This window comes from Oncorhynchus clarkii, chromosome 29 (genome assembly GCF_045791955.1).
Source record: "Oncorhynchus clarkii lewisi isolate Uvic-CL-2024 chromosome 29, UVic_Ocla_1.0, whole genome shotgun sequence".
Lineage (NCBI taxonomy): Eukaryota > Metazoa > Chordata > Actinopteri > Salmoniformes > Salmonidae > Oncorhynchus > Oncorhynchus clarkii.
In genome coordinates, this window is record NC_092175.1 from 44977317 (window position 1) to 44993632 (window position 16316).

Sequence of the window (16316 nt, forward strand, 5' to 3'; positions counted from 1 at the left end):
GGGGGGGGGGGCTGGGGCAGGGACTGGAGCAGGGACTGGGGCTGGATCAGGGACTGGGGGCTGGATCAGGGACTGGGGGCTGGATCAGGGACTGGGGGCTGGATCAGGGACTGGAGCTGGAGCAGGGACTGGGGCAGGATCAGGGACTGGGGCAGGAACTGGAGCAGGGACCTGGGCGGGGGGGGACTGGGGCCTGGATCAGGGACTGGGGCCTGGATCAGGGACTGGGGCCTGGATCAGGGACTGGGGGCTGGATCAGGGACTGGCGCTGGAGCAGGGACTGGGGCAGGATCGGGGACTGGGGCAGGAACTGGAGCAGGGACTGGAGCAGGAGCAGGGACTGGGGCAGGATCAGGGACTGGGACAGGGACTGGGGCAGGATCAGGGACTGGGGCAGGGGGAAATCCATGTTATCTGCAATGGAGGCCACTCTCTTTCCCACCGGTCCGTTTTTATGATTTATTTATCTGGTTTTATAACGTAGTTCTCTGGAGGCTTTGTTAATGTGTGTGTGTGTGTGTACTAACGTCTTTCACCATCGCTCTCTCTGTAGGTACCAGTTGTTCACTGAGAGGTTGTCTAAGTTGGAGGAGGCTGAGGGGAGTTTTGATGACTTCACCAGGAGTTACATGTCCTATGGTGTCCAGAGACAGGCTAATAACAGCCTGATGTTCAGAGAGTGGGCTCCGGGAGCTCAGGCCTTGTTCCTCACTGGGGACTTCAGTAAGTACGCACACACCGGAGGACGAGAACACACACACACCGGAGGACGAGAACACACACACACCGGAGGACGAGAACACACACACACACACACACACACGGGCGGACGAGAACACACACACACACACACACACACGGGCGGACGAGAACACACACACACACACACGGGCGTACGAGAACACACACACACACGGGCGTACGAGAACACACACACACACGGTCGGACGAGAACACACACACACACTTTCCTTATCGCTAGCGCAGGCATGTGTACATATACACACCCTGACCGGACAGTTTATTAGGTACACCACCCCGTTCAGGAAAGTGGTTCGCTCCTACAGACAGTGAGTCACGTGGCCCTGGCTTGTTATATAAAGCAGGCAGGCATCGAGGCATTCAGTTACTGTTGATGACAGAGTCAGGATGTGGCGTAAACAGTATGAGTCCATGGACCTGCCTGGTGTCAACGGGACAGACTGATGGGTGTGGTGTACAGACCTGCCTGGTGTCATCGGGACAGACTGATGGGCGTGGTGTACAGACCTGCCTGGTGTTAACGGGACAGACTGATGGGTGTGGTGTACAGACCTGCCTGGTGTCATCGGGACAGACTGATGGGCGTGGTGTACAGACCTGCCTGGTGTTAACGGGACAGACTGATGGGCGTGGTGTACAGACCTGCCTGGTGTCAACGGGACAGACTGATGGGCGTGGTGTACAGACCTGCCTGGTGTCAACGGTACAGACTGATGGGTGTTCTGGTGTGGGGAATGTTTTCCTGGCTCACGTTAGGTCCCTTGATACCAACTGAGCAACGATTGAACGCCACAGCGTATTGTTGTTGACCAAACCCAGTATCTTTGGGACGAGATGGAAGGTGGTGTTGACCGAACCCAGTGTCTTTGGGACGAGATGGAAGGTGTTGTAGACCAAACCCAGTATCTTTGGGACGAGATGGAAGGTGGTGTTGACCAAACCCAGTATCTTTGGGACGAGATGGAAGGTGGTGTTGACCAAACCCAGTATCGTTGGGACGAGATGGAAGGTGGTGTTGACCAAACCCAGTATCGTTGGGACGAGATGGAAGGTGTTGTTGACCGAACCCAGTATCTTTGGGACGAGATGGAAGGTGGTGTTGACCGAACCCAGTATCTTTGGGACGAGATGGAAGGTGTTGTTGACCAAACCCAGTGTCTTTGGGACGAGATGGAAGGTGTTGTAGACCAAACCCAGTATCTTTGGGACAAGATGGAAGGTGTTGTTGACCAAACCCAGTATCTTTGGAAGGTGTTGGCAGTCCAATCTGCAGCGACTGCATGATGCCATCGCGTCAGAATGGACTAACATCTCCGTGAAACATTTCCGACACCCAAAGAATTCAGGCTGTTCTGGAGGCAAAGGGGGGTCCGACCCAGTACTAGATGGGTGTACCTAATAAACTGGCCAGTGTGGGGGGGACACCTGCTCTTTCCTTGACATACAGTAGACCAGGTGAATCCAGGTGAAAGCTATGATCCCTTATCAGTGTCACATGTTAAATCCTTCAGTCAGTGTAGATGAAGGGGAGGAGACATGTTAAATCATTCAGTCAGTTTAGATGAAGGGGAGGAGACATGTTAAATCCTTCAGTCAGTTTAGATGAAGGGGAGGAGACATGTTAAATCCTTCAGTCAGTGTAGATGAAGGGGAGGAGACGGGTTTAAATCCACTTCAGTCAGTGTAGATGAAGGGGAGGAGACGGGTTTAAATCCACTTCAGTCAGTGTAGATGAAGGGGAGGAGACATGTTTAAATCCACTTCAGTCAGTGTAGATGAAGGGGAGGAGACAGGTTAAAGGAGGATGAGAGAGAGGTTGACGGAGATGATTGTATTCTAAACATCTTGGGATGTCAGTGCAGTTTAACAGACAAGTGTGTTTTTTCAGGTGAGTGCCCCAGGCCTGTTAAGCTGCAATAGCATCGCCTTAGGCCACTAACACCTCTGTCTGGAAATGGACTGTGTGTGTGTGTGTGAGAGAGAGAAAGAGCAAGCTAGTGTGTTCTACTGTCTACTAAGGTGGCATGATTTGGTGCCTTGGGTATTCATCTCATAACACAATGTGACACCAATAAGTGCACTCTGCTCCTCTCTCTGAACAGTCGTGGCCAAAGGTTTTGAGAATGACACAAGCATTTATTTCCACAAAGTTTTCTGCTTCAGTGTCTTTAGATATTTTTGTCAGATGTTACTATGGAATACTGAAGTATAATTACAAGCATTTCATAAGTGTCAAAGGCTTTTAGTGACAATTACATGAAGTTGATGCAAAGAGTCAATATTTGCAGTGTTGACCCTTCTTTTTCAAGACCTCTGCATTCCGCCCTGGCATGCTGTCAATTAACTTCTGGGCCACATCCTGACTGATGGCAGCCCATTCTTGCATTATCAATGCTTGGAGTTTGTCAGAATTTGTGGGTTTTTGTTTGTCCACCCGCCTCTTGAGGATTGACCACAAGTTCTCAATGGGATTGAGGTCTGGGGAGTTTCCTGGCCATGGACCCAAAATAACAATGTTTTGTTCCCCGAGCCACTTAGTTATCACTTTTGCCTTATGGCAAGGTGCTCCATCATGCTGGAAAAGGCATTGTTCGTCACCAAACTGTTCCTAGATGGTTGGGAGAAGTTGCTCTCGGAGGATGTGTTGGTACCATTCTTTATTCATGGCTGTGTTTTTAGGCAAAATTGTGAGTGAGCCCACTCCCTTGGCTGAGAAGCAACCCCACACATGAATGGTCTCATGATGCTTTACTGTTGGCATGACACAGGACAAGCTATTTTCCGGATGTCCCAAACAATCGGAAAGGGGATTTCATCAGAGAAAATGACTTTACACCAGCAGTCCACTCCCTGCAGAATATCAGTCTGTCCCTGATGTTTTTCCTAGAGAGAAGTGGCTTCTTTGCTGCCCTTCTCGACACCAGGCCATCCTCCAAAAGTCTGCTGCTGCCATTCCTGAGCAAGCTCTGTACTAGTGGTTCCCCGATCCCGCAGCTGAATCAACTTTAGAAGACGGTCCTGGCGTTTGCTGGACTTTCTTGGGCGCCCTGAAGCCTTCTTCACAACAATTGAATCGCACTCCTTGAAGTTCTTGATTATCCGATAAATAGTTGATTTAGGTGCATTTTTACTGGCAGCAATATCCTTGCCTGTGAAGCCCTTTTTGTGCAAAGTAATGATGACGGCACGTGTTTCCTTGCAGGTAACCATGGTTGACAGAGGAAGAACAATGATTCCAAGCACCACCCTCCTTTTGAAGCTTCCAGTCTGTTATTCAAACTCAATCAGCATGACAGAGTGATCTCCAGCCTTGTCCTCGTCAACAATCACACCTGTGTTAACGAGAGAATCACTGACATGATGTCAGCTGGTCCTTTTGTGGCAAGGCTGAAATGCAGTGGAAATGTTTTTGGGGGATTCAGTTCATTTGCATGGCAGAGGGACTTTGCAATTAATTGCAATTCATCTGATCACTCTTCATAACATTCAGGAGTACATGCAAATTGCCATCATACAAACTGAGACAGCAGACTTTGTTAAAATTAATATTTCTGTCATTCTCAACTTTTGGCCACGACTGTACACTGCCCCTCTCTGTTCTCTGCCCTCTGCTCTCTGCTCTTTTTCTGCTGGCTCTCTGCTCTCTGCTGGCTCTCTGCTCTCTGCTGGCTCTCTGCTGGCTCTCTGCTCTCTGCTGGCTCTCTGCTCTCTGCTGGCTCTCTGCTCTCTGCTGGCTCCCTGCTCTCTGCTGGCTCCCTGCTCTCTGCTGGCTCTCTGCTCTCTGCTAGCTCGCTCTCTCGTCGGGGTGCAGATGTGGTGCTGTGATGTCAGGGCAATGTAAAAACGTTATGCAGTCAATAGGGATTCTCATTGAGAAACTGTTGGCAACAGTGAGCTATGGTGTTCTATGTTCTCATGTAACTAACTGTCACCCTCTCCCCAGATGACTGGAACAGTACATCCCACCCCTACACTAAGAAAGAGTATGGTAAATGGGAACTTTACCTTCCTCCTAAAAGAAACAAGGCACCTGCCATTGAACATGAGACCAAACTCAAGGTATTGTTACTACTGCTGTTACCATTATTGTTATTACTATTGTTATTATTATTGCTTACTATTTATTACTTATTATTATTACTACTATTATTATTATTATTATTACTATTATTATTACTACTGTTATTACTACTATTATTGTTATTATTATTATTATGATTATTATTACTACAATTATTGTTATTATTACTACTATTATTATTATTTTTATTTATTACTAATATTATTATTATTACTATTGTTATTATTATTGCTTACTATTTATTACTTATTATTATTATTATTACTTATTATTATTATTACTATTATTATTACTATTGTTACTATTATTATTATTATTAGTATTACTATTATTGTTATTATGATTATTATTATTACTACAATTATTGTTATTATTATTACTACTGTTATTATTACTATTATTACTAATATTACTGTTATTATTACTATTATTACTATTATTATTACTATTATTACTAATATTACTGTTATTATTACTATTATTACTATTATTACTACTATTACTGTTATTATTACTATTATTGTTATTATTATTATGATTATTACTACTATTATTATTATTATTATTACTATTATTACTACAATTATTGTTATTATTATTACTACTATTATTATTATTTTTATTTATTACTAATATTATTATTACTACTCTTATTAATATCATTATTACTACTGTTACTATTATTATTACTACTGTTAATATTACATTATTATTATTATTATTATTATTATTATTACTATTATTACAAATATTATATATTTCTTATTATTATTATTATTACTATTACAAATATTATATATTTCTTGTTATTATTATTACTACTGTTAATATTACTATATTAAGGGGCAGAGATTTTTATTACTGTTACCACTGCTGTTACTACTTATTATTATTATTATTATTATTTCTACTGCTACTCTATTCAAATCTGATCTGTTATTGATGCCAACTAGCTGGCCCAGGTCTTTGAATTGCACACTGTGGTAATGTCATTTCTTAACCTCTCTAGGGTATGTGGGACGCTAGCGTCCCACCTGGCCAACATCCAGTGAGATTGCAGAGCGCCAAATTCAAAATACAGAAATGCACATAATAAGACAAAATATACAAGTGTTATACATCGGCTTAAAGATTAATTTCTTGTTAATCCTGCCGCTGTGTCAGATTTCAAAAAGGCTTTATGGCGAAAGCCTACCATGCTATTATCTGAGGACAGCGTCCCACGTAAAAAAGCATACAAACATTTACCAGCCAAGTAGAGGAGTCACTATAGTCAGAAATAGCGATATAACTAATCCCTTACCTTTGATGATCTTCATATGGTTGCACTCACAAGACTCCGTTACACAGTAAATGTTTGTTTTGTTCGATAAAGTCCCTCTTTATGTCCCAAAAAGTTGCGTTTTGTTCAGTAATCCAATGGCTCCAAGGCGGTCACAACAGACAGACGAATACATACTAAAAGTACCGGTAAAGTTCGTCAAAACATGTCAAACGATGTTTATAATTAATCCTCAGGTTGTTTATTGTCTTTATAATCAATAATATTTCAACCGGACAGTACTGTTTTCAATAGAAAGCAAAAATAACAAACAGCGCGCTCACGGGAGCCCGCCCAAATCAGGTCTGCATACTTCCTCTGACCAACATGGCTTTTTACTCGTTACCCAAACATATATCAAAAAAATAAGCTTAGCTCTGAGTCTACTTTTATCCAATGTAGGAAACACCGAATCCAGGTGTTGAGTCACACATTTAGTTATTGATGGAGAAATCACACGGGGAAAAACTCCCTTTAGCGTCGCATAATCTGTGAATCTACACAAACCGAGTCTTAACTAAATAAGTCCGTACCAATTGAGTTGATTTATTTATAAACGAGATAAAAATGATAATATAAGATGTACACTTTCTGGGCTATTGATTAGAACTTAGTACACTGAAACCGGTCCCTAGCAGGCCGACACAATATGACACGAGTTAAACAACGTGGGGATTTAAAAAGAGAGAGAACGAGAGAAAAGCACATCTGTACCAAACATGATCGTGGATACATCACTTAACTCATTAGTTTATACAGTTTAGCTTTAAGCTTTAAACGATACAAACAATTGATAAAACCATGCAACGTTTGTCGAAGCAACGCTTCAGCAGCGCATTTTCTTCATTTTATATAATTATAAATCTTCAATTTCCTCGTTTTTGTGGTGGAATACAAGTGTCGAGGCAACTTTCCCATTTGTACATTTTGTAAACTATAGTTGAACTCTTTTTAAGCCCCGAACTGCCGCTCTTATGGGTCAGAATATAATGATGTCATTACGTGTCGAAGGTCTCCAATGGGGTTTGTCTTTGTTGACCGAGTTCCTTCTCCTCGGATGTCCATCTTCGGTTGCCAGGTGTAATTAGGTGGTTCCAGCGTGGGAATGAAAACGGTGTAGCCGTACGATTCCTTGGAGAGAATAACCGGGTGATCCTGCTTGAATTCATCCTCTTCGACACAGCTACTCATCCGTAGCATAGGTTGTTGAAAGGTTACTTTGTCTTCAAAGTTGTTGTGTTTTGGGGTTTCGACTAATCGAACCTTGGCTGCAGTTCGTGGTCACTTAGTCATAATGTTAATTCTTAACTCTTAACTATTTATACCCTCGGGTCAGAAATGGGCATTTCCTCCTTTTGTCTCTCCCCCTCCACGGTACCCTGACCCGAACAGACCAGTTATGACAATAAACGACCCTTAATTCTGTCGTTTATAAACTCAATATAAACGCTACCCTTAATTCTGTCTTTTATAAACTCGCTATAAACGCTACCCTTAATTCTGTCTTTTATAAACTCGATATAAACGCTACCCTTAATTCTGTCGCTTATAAACTCGATATAAACTCTACCCTTAATTATGTCGTTTAGAAACTTGATATAAACGCTACCCTTAATTCTGTCGCTTATAAACTCGATATAAACTCTACCCTTAATTCTGTTGCTTATAAACTCGATATAAACTCTACCCTTAATTCTGTCGTTTAGAAACTCGATATAAAATCTACCCTTAATTCTGTCGCTTATAAACTCGATATAAACTCTACCCTTAATTATGTCGTTTAGAAACTTGATATAAACGCTACCCTTAATTCTGTCGCTTATAAACTCGATATAAACTCTACCCTTAATTCTGTTGCTTATAAACTCGATATAAACTCTACCCTTAATTCTGTCGTTTAGAAACTCGATATAAAATCTACCCTTAATTCTGTCGCTTATAAACTTGATATAAACGCTACCCTTAATTCTGTCGTTTAGAAACTCGATATAAACTCTACCCTTAATTCTGTCTTTTAGAAACTCGATATAAACTCTACCCTTAATTCTGTCGCTTATAAACTCAATATAAACTCTACCCTTAATTCTGTCGTTTAGAAACTCGATATAAACTCTACCCTTAATTCTGTCGTTTAGAAACTCGATATAAACTCTACCCTTAATTCTGTCGTTTAGAAACTCGATATAAACTCTACCCTTAATTCTGTCGTTTAGAAACTCGATATAAACGCTACCCTTAATTCTGTCGTTTAGAAACTCGATATAAACTCTACCCTTAATTCTGTCGTTTAGAAACTCGATATAAACTCTACCCTTAATTCTGTCGCTTATAAACTCGATATAAACGCTACCCTTAATTCTGTCGTTTAGAAACTCGATATAAACTCTACCCTTAATTCTGTCTTTTAGAAACTCGATATAAACTCTACCCTTAATTCTGTCGCTTATAAACTCGATATAAACTCTACCCTTAATTCTGTCGTTTAGAAACTCGATATAAACTCTACCCTTAATTCTGTCGTTTAGAAACTCGATATAAACTCTACCCTTAATTCTGTCGTTTAGAAACTCGATATAAACTCTACCCTTAATTCTGTCGTTTAGAAACTCGATATAAACGCTACCCTTAATTCTGTTGTTTAGAAACTCGCTATAAACTCTACCCTTAATTATGCCGTTTATAAACTCGATATAAACTCTACCCTTAATTCTGTCGCTTATAAACTCGATATAAACTCTACCCTTAATTCTGTCGTTTAGAAACTCGATATAAACTCTACCCTTAATTCTGTCTTTTAGAAACTCGATATAAACTCTACCCTTAATTCTGTCGTTTAGAAACTCGATATAAACGCTACCCTTAATTCTGTCGTTTAGAAACTCGCTATAAACTTTACCCTTAATTATGCCGTTTATAAACTCGATATAAACGCTACCCTTAATTCTGTCGTTTAGAAACTCGCTATAAACTCTACCCTTAATTATGCCGTTTATAAACTCGATATAAACGCTACCCTTAATTCTGTCTTTTATAAACTCGATATAAACCATCCTCTTCTACTCAATTTTCTCTTGTGTGGTAAAGTACCTCCTTGACGGATGAGATTATCTAATCATGTTTTGTGTTATTGTGATTTCTGTAATGCTCCATTTATTGAAAGATATTGTTATTGATTGACACCCACTTGGTTATTCATTCAACACTACGAGGGGTAGTGAATGAGGACATGGGAACGGAGCAACTTAAGGAGTCGGAAAGTACTGCTAGGGGGCCGATTTGTAACTGGGAATGGGAGGGAGCTTGGCACAGGTTGCCCTGTGTGTGTACAAACAACATCCACACACCACGCACGCACACACAACACAATAACAGCCTATCAGTGTTGGCACACAGGACGTTGTTCAGCTCTGCTGGGTCCATCTGTTTCCTCCCAGGCTATATATACACACACAGAGACGGTGAGCTAACAGAATGGTCGGTGGATTGGACTGGCTGGGGTCTCAATGCAGGGGATAAGAACAGAATCATATGTCATGCGGTGCACAGTTTAAACCCTCACTGTGTTTAAACCCTCACTGTGTTTAAACCCTCACTGTGTTTAAACCCTCACTGTGTTTAAACCCTCACTGCGTTTAAACCCTCACTGTGTTTAAACCCTCACTGTGTTTAAACCCTCACTGCCTTTAAACCCTCACTGCGTTTAAACCCTCACTGCGTTTAAACCCTCACTGTGTTTAAACCCTCACTGTGTTTAAACCCTCACTGTGTTTAAACCCTCACTGCGTTTAAACCTTCACTGTGTTTAAACCCTCACTCACATTCCATTCTCCTCTTGCAAACCCTCCTTCTTTTGCTCTGTCACTCACTCGTCTTTTAAAACAAAAAAACAAACATTTTATTATAAGAACAACCTCCAAAACAAACTAGAACTGAGTTTCCGTCTCTGACCAATTCTTTTGTACTCTGCCTCGCGTGACTCATCTTTTCTCGTACTTCCATTCTTAAATATTCCACCAACAAACTTATATATTCCCCAGCCAGACTGCATCTATGTCAGTTCAGGCTCTACATCGTCCCAGGGGACTCTACTTTCTCCACTCTGACAACTCTTAACAGTCAGCTAGTTGGTAAATATTTAATTGTGCCCCAAATCTCTTCTCCCCCCAACTCCTCCCCAAAGGACCGTTGGTAGGGTGTCTGTTTATCTCAGACCCTGTACACCTCTGTGTGCCTTATGTTCAAACGCATATCACATGAAAATGAACCCGCAGCAAACTGACACACACACGCGCACACACATGCACACGCGCACACACACACACACACACACGCACGCTCACACACACACACACACAGACACACACACACGCGCGCACACACACACACACACACGCACGCACACCACTGTTCAATATGTCTTCAGTAGCTCTTTACATCACCTCATCTGTTCAGCATCACTGAACCAGTAATTATTCAGAAATTAATATTTGATCGTGTGTGTGATACTCTTTATGAACTTTTAACTGGACCTATAGAACGCTAGAAGGGTTTATCTTGCCACTGTGGCAAGTCTATACAGCTACCTGGGGATTTAGCCATGAGGAAAGTCTGTATGTGTGTTGAAAGTAAAGATATAAGAGCTGTTTTTTTTCCAGGGGGGGGAAACTTACATTGCCAGGGGACATCGCATCCGTACTAAAACTAGAGGAGAGAAAGGGATCGATCTGTTCATCTCAACCGTACTAAAACTAGAGGAGAGGAGAGGATTGATCTGTTCATCTCAACCGTACTAAAACTAGAGGAGAGGAGAGGAGAGGATTAATCTGTTCATCTCAACCGTACTAAAACTAGAGGAGAGGAGAGGATTGATCTGTTCATCTTAACCGGACTAAAACTAGAGCAGAGAAAGGGGCTGATCTGTTCATCTCAAACGGACTAAAACTAGAGGAGAGAAAGGGGCTGATCTGTACATCTCAAACGGACTAAAACTAGAGGAGAGAAAGGGGCTGATCTGTTCATCTCAAACAGACTAAAACTAGAGGAGAGAAAGGGATTGATCTGTACATCTCTTGTCCACCAGTCTTGAGAGAGACAGACCCCTAGTTCTCTAAAGCCCAGTTCAGATACAACGGCCGTAAAGGAGAGACGAGACAAAACCAGTTTCCAACAGCTGACTAAAGACGGGACGTTCAGATACAACAGCAGACAGAAAACTATCCAGTTCTAGAAGGTTGTTTTGTCCAACAGCAGACAGAAAACAGGGCGTTCTGATCAAAAAGACCAGCCATCTGATTGTGGCCGGTTCCATGGTAACGATACCTCTTCACAATGACATGACAAAACTTTGATACAGAGTTGCCACTTGTTGAAGCAACTAGTATCATGAAATACATTAACCAGAAACGGGGTGTACTGCAGCAAAAAAAAAGCTAGTTAACGGCAGCAAATTTCTAGCTAGTGCTCTGCTTGGCTAGCTAGCGCTCTGCTTGGCTAGCTAGCGCTCTGCTTGGCTAGCTAGCGCTCTGCTTGGCTAGCTAGCGCTCTGCTTGGCTAGCTAGCGCTCTGCTTGGCTAGCTAGCGCTCTGCTTGGCTAGCTAGCGCCCTGCTTGGCTAGCTAGTGCCCTGCTTGGCTAGCTAGTGCCCTGCTTGGCTAGCTAGCGCTCTGCTTGGCTGGCTAGCGCTCTGCTTGGCTGGCTAGCGCTCTGCTTGGCTGGCTAGCGCTCTGCTTGGCTGGCTAGCGCTCTGCTTGGCTGGCTAGCGCTCTGCTTGGCTGGCTAGCGCTCTGCTTGGCTGGCTAGCGCTCTGCTTGGCTGGCTAGCGCTCTGCTTGGCTAGCTAGCGCTCTGCTTGGCTAGCTAGCGCTCTGCTTGGCTAGCTAGCGCTCTGCTTGGCTAGCTAGCGCTCTGCTTGGCTAGCTAGCGCTCTGCTTGGCTAGCTAGCGCTCTGCTTGGCTAGCTAGCGCTCTGCTTGGCTAGCTAGCGCTCTGCTTGGCTAGCTAGCGCCCTGCTTGGCTAGCTAGCGCCCTGCTTGGCTAGCTAGTGCCCTGCTTGGCTAGCTAGTGCCCTGCTTGGCTAGCTAGCGCTCTGCTTGGATGGCTAGCGCTCTGCTTGGCTGGCTAGCGCTCTGCTTGGCTGGCTAGCGCTCTGCTTGGCTGGCTAGCGCTCTGCTTGGCTGGCTAGCGCTCTGCTTGGCTGGCTAGCGCTCTGCTTGGCTGGCTAGCGCTCTGCTTGGCTGGCTAGCGCTCTGCTTGGCTGGCTAGCGCTCTGCTTGGCTGGCTAGCGCTCTGCTTGGCTAGCTAGCGCTCTGCTTGGCTAGCTAGCGCTCTGCTTGGCTAGCTAGCGCTCTGCTTGGCTGGCTAGCGCTCTGCTTGGCTGGCTAGTGCCCTGCTTGGCTGGCTAGCGCTCTGCTTGGCTAATTAGCTGCTTCGCTAAACACAAAACGTCAGCCCGCCCTTCTGATTTGGTTAAATGGATCCTTGAAGACGTTCTAAAATTAGAAAGTTCAGATCAAACTTTGAATTCTGTGTCTTTAAAGTATTTTTACTTTAAATATATTTACTATTTACTATATTTACTATTTACTATATTTACTATTTACTATATTTACTATTTACTATATTTACTATTTACTATATTTACTATTTACTATATTTACTATTTACTATATTTATTATTTACTATATTTACTATTTACTATATTTACTATTTACTATATTTACTATTTACTATATTTACTATTTACTATATTTACTATTTACTATATTTACTATTTACTATATTTACTATTTACTATATTTACTATTTACTATATTTACTATTATATTACAGTGCGAAAGTATTCGCCCCCCTTGAACTTTGCGACCTTTTGCCACATTTCAGGCTTCAAACATAAAGATATAAAACTGTATTTTTTTGTGAAGAATCAACAACAAGTGGGACACAATCATGAAGTGGAACGACATTTATTGGATATTTCAAACTTTTTTAACAAATCAAAAACTGAAAAATTGGGCGTGCAAAATTATATATATATATATATGTATAAAGTATTGAATATTTTTGGTGTCTTGTTGGTAGATAAATATCCTCGTCTCTGCTCGCCTCTGATGTCATTTCCTTTTTTTCTTTCAACGTGTCTTGTCCAATCAGCTAGTGGTACTGACGTCAGAAGGGGAGGAGTTATTCCGTATCTCTCCGTGGGCCAAATACTGTCACAAACATGTGGACTCCAACACCTACGACTGGATACACTGGGACCCTATTAGGCCTTTCCTGGTATGTACCGTGTGTGTGTGTCCTCTAGCATTGTGAGAAGCCTCTCATTGCAGAAAGCTTCCTCCTTTTTAATGAAGTGCTATTAACATTTCCCAGGCAGCCACCCAGACACCCCGATGTGAAGGAGCTCTTCACTGGAAGCTCGGCAGCATGAGGCTTCTGATGTTTGTGTTGCTAATGGAGACATGTTTATGTACCGCTTAATAAAGAATCCTTCCCTCTCCTCCTGTCCTCTCCTCTTCTCCTCTCCTCTCCTCTCCTCCTGTCCTCTCCTCTCCTCCCTTCCTCTCCTCCTATCCTCTCCTGTCCTCTCCTCCTGTCCTCTCCTCCTGTCCTCTCCTCCTGTCCTCTCCTCCTGTCCTCTCTTCCTGTCCTCTCCTCCTCTCCTCCTGTCCTCTCCTCCTGTCCTCTCCTCCTGTCCTCTCCTCCTGTCCTCTCCTCCTGTCCTCTCCTCCTGTCCTCCTCCTCTCCTCTCCTCCTGTCCTCTCCTCCTGTCCTCCTCCTCTGCTCTCCTCCTCTGCTCTCCTCCTCTGCTCTCCCTCCTCTGCTCTCCCTCCTCTGCTCTCCTCCTCTGCTCTGCTCTCCTCCTCTGCTCTCCTCTCCTCCTCTGCTCTCCTCTACTCCTCTGCTCTCCTCTCCTCCTCTGCTCTCCTCCTCTGCTCTGCTCTCCTCCTCTGCTCTCCTCTCCTCCTCTGCTCTCCTCCTCTGCTCTCCTCTCCTCCTCTGCTCTCCTCTCCTCCTCTGCTCTCTACTCCTCTGCTCTCCTCTACTCCTCTGCTCTCCTCTCCTCCTCTCCTCCTCTGCTCTCCTCCTCTGCTCTCCTCTCCTCTCCTCCTCTGCTCTCCTCCTCTCCTCCTCTTCTCTCCTGCTGTCCTCTGCTCTCCTCCTCTCCTCCTCTTCTCTCTCCTCCTCTGCTCTCTCCTCCTCTGCTCTCTGCACCTCCACATACCCAGACAGAAGCAGTTGGTGCGTCAGGTTTATAGACAGAGAAACAGACCCAGACAGAAGCAGTTGGTGCGTCAGGTTTATAGACAGAGACACAGACCCAGACAGAAGCAGTTGGTGCGTCAGGTTTATAGACAGAGAAACATACCCAGACAGAAGCAGTTGGTGCGTCAGGTTTATAGACAGAGAAACAGACCCAGACAGAAGCAGTTGGTGTGTCAGGTTTATAAACAGAGAAACAGACCCAGACAGAAGCAGTTGGTGCGTCAGGTTTATAGACAGAGAAACAGACCCAGACAGAAGCAGTTGGTGCGTCAGGTTTATAGACAGAGAAACATACCCAGACAGAAGCAGTTGGTGCGTCAGGTTTATAGACAGAGAAACATACCCAGACAGAAGCAGTTGGTGCGTCAGGTTTATAGACAGTGAAACAGACCCAGACAGAAGCAGTTGGTGCGTCAGGTTTATAAACAGAGAAACAGACCCAGACAGAAGCAGTTGGTGCGTCAGTTTTATAGACAGAGAAACAGACCCAGACAGAAGCAGTTGGTGCGTCAGGTTTATAGACAGAGAAACATACCCAGACAGAAGCAGTTGGTGCGTCAGGTTTATAGACAGAGACACAGACCCAGACAGAAGCAGCGTCAGGTTTATAGACAGAGACACATACCCAGACAGAAGCAGTTGGTGCGTCAGGTTTATAGACAGAGACACAGACCCAGACAGAAGCAGTTGGTGTGTCAGGTTTATAGACAGAGACACAGACCCAGACAGAAGCAGTTGGTGCGTCAGGTTTATAAACAGAGAAACAGACCCAGACAGAAGCAGTTGGTGCGTCAGTTTTATAGACAGAGAAACAGACCCAGACAGAAGCAGTTGGTGCGTCAGGTTTATAGACAGAGAAACATACCCAGACAGAAGCAGTTGGTGCGTCAGGTTTATAGACAGAGACACAGACCCAGACAGAAGCAGCGTCAGGTTTATAGACAGAGACACATACCCAGACAGAAGCAGTTGGTGCGTCAGGTTTATAGACAGAGACACAGACCCAGACAGAAGCAGTTGGTGTGTCAGGTTTATAGACAGAGACACAGACCCAGACAGAAGCAGTTGGTGCGTCAGGTTTATAGACAGAGAAACATACCCAGACAGAAGCAGCTGGTGCGTCAGGTTTATAGACAGAGAAACAGACCCAGACAGAAGCAGTTGGTGCGTCAGGTTTATAGACAGAGAAACATACCCAGACAGAAGCAGTTGGTGCGTCAGGTTTATAGACAGTGAAACAGACCCAGACAGAAGCAGTTGGTGCGTCAGGTTTATAAACAGAGAAACAGACCCAGACAGAAGCAGTTGGTGCGTCAGTTTTATAGACAGAGAAACAGACCCAGACAGAAGCAGTTGGTGCGTCAGGTTTATAGACAGAGAAACATACCCAGACAGAAGCAGTTGGTGCGTCAGGTTTATAGACAGAGACACAGACCCAGACAGAAGCAGCGTCAGGTTTATAGACAGAGACACATACCCAGACAGAAGCAGTTGGTGCGTCAGGTTTATAGACAGAGACACAGACCCAGACAGAAGCAGTTGGTGTGTCAGGTTTATAGACAGAGACACAGACCCAGACAGAAGCAGTTGGTGCGTCAGGTTTATAAACAGAGAAACAGACCCAGACAGAAGCAGTTGGTGCGTCAGTTTTATAGACAGAGAAACAGACCCAGACAGAAGCAGTTGGTGCGTCAGGTTTATAGACAGAGAAACATACCCAGACAGAAGCAGTTGGTGCGTCAGGTTTATAGACAGAGACACAGACCCAGACAGAAGCAGCGTCAGGTTTATAGACAGAGACACATACCCAGACAGAAGCAGTTGGTGCGTCAGGTTTATAGACAGAGACACAGACCCAGACAGAAGCAGTTGGTGTGTCAGGTTTATAG

General features: G+C 43.9%; 1 protein-coding gene across 1 annotated transcript in view; it reads left to right on the forward strand.

Moving 5' to 3' along the window:
- LOC139388709 (glucan (1,4-alpha-), branching enzyme 1a) overlaps nt 1-16316 on the forward strand; it is a 193009-nt gene that overhangs the window by 34126 nt on the left and 142567 nt on the right. The window contains exons 2-4 of the mRNA XM_071135561.1: nt 554-723; nt 4706-4821; nt 13312-13437. Of these exons, the coding sequence (XP_070991662.1) occupies nt 554-723; nt 4706-4821; nt 13312-13437 (412 nt within the window). The remainder of the gene's footprint in view (nt 1-553; nt 724-4705; nt 4822-13311; nt 13438-16316) is intronic.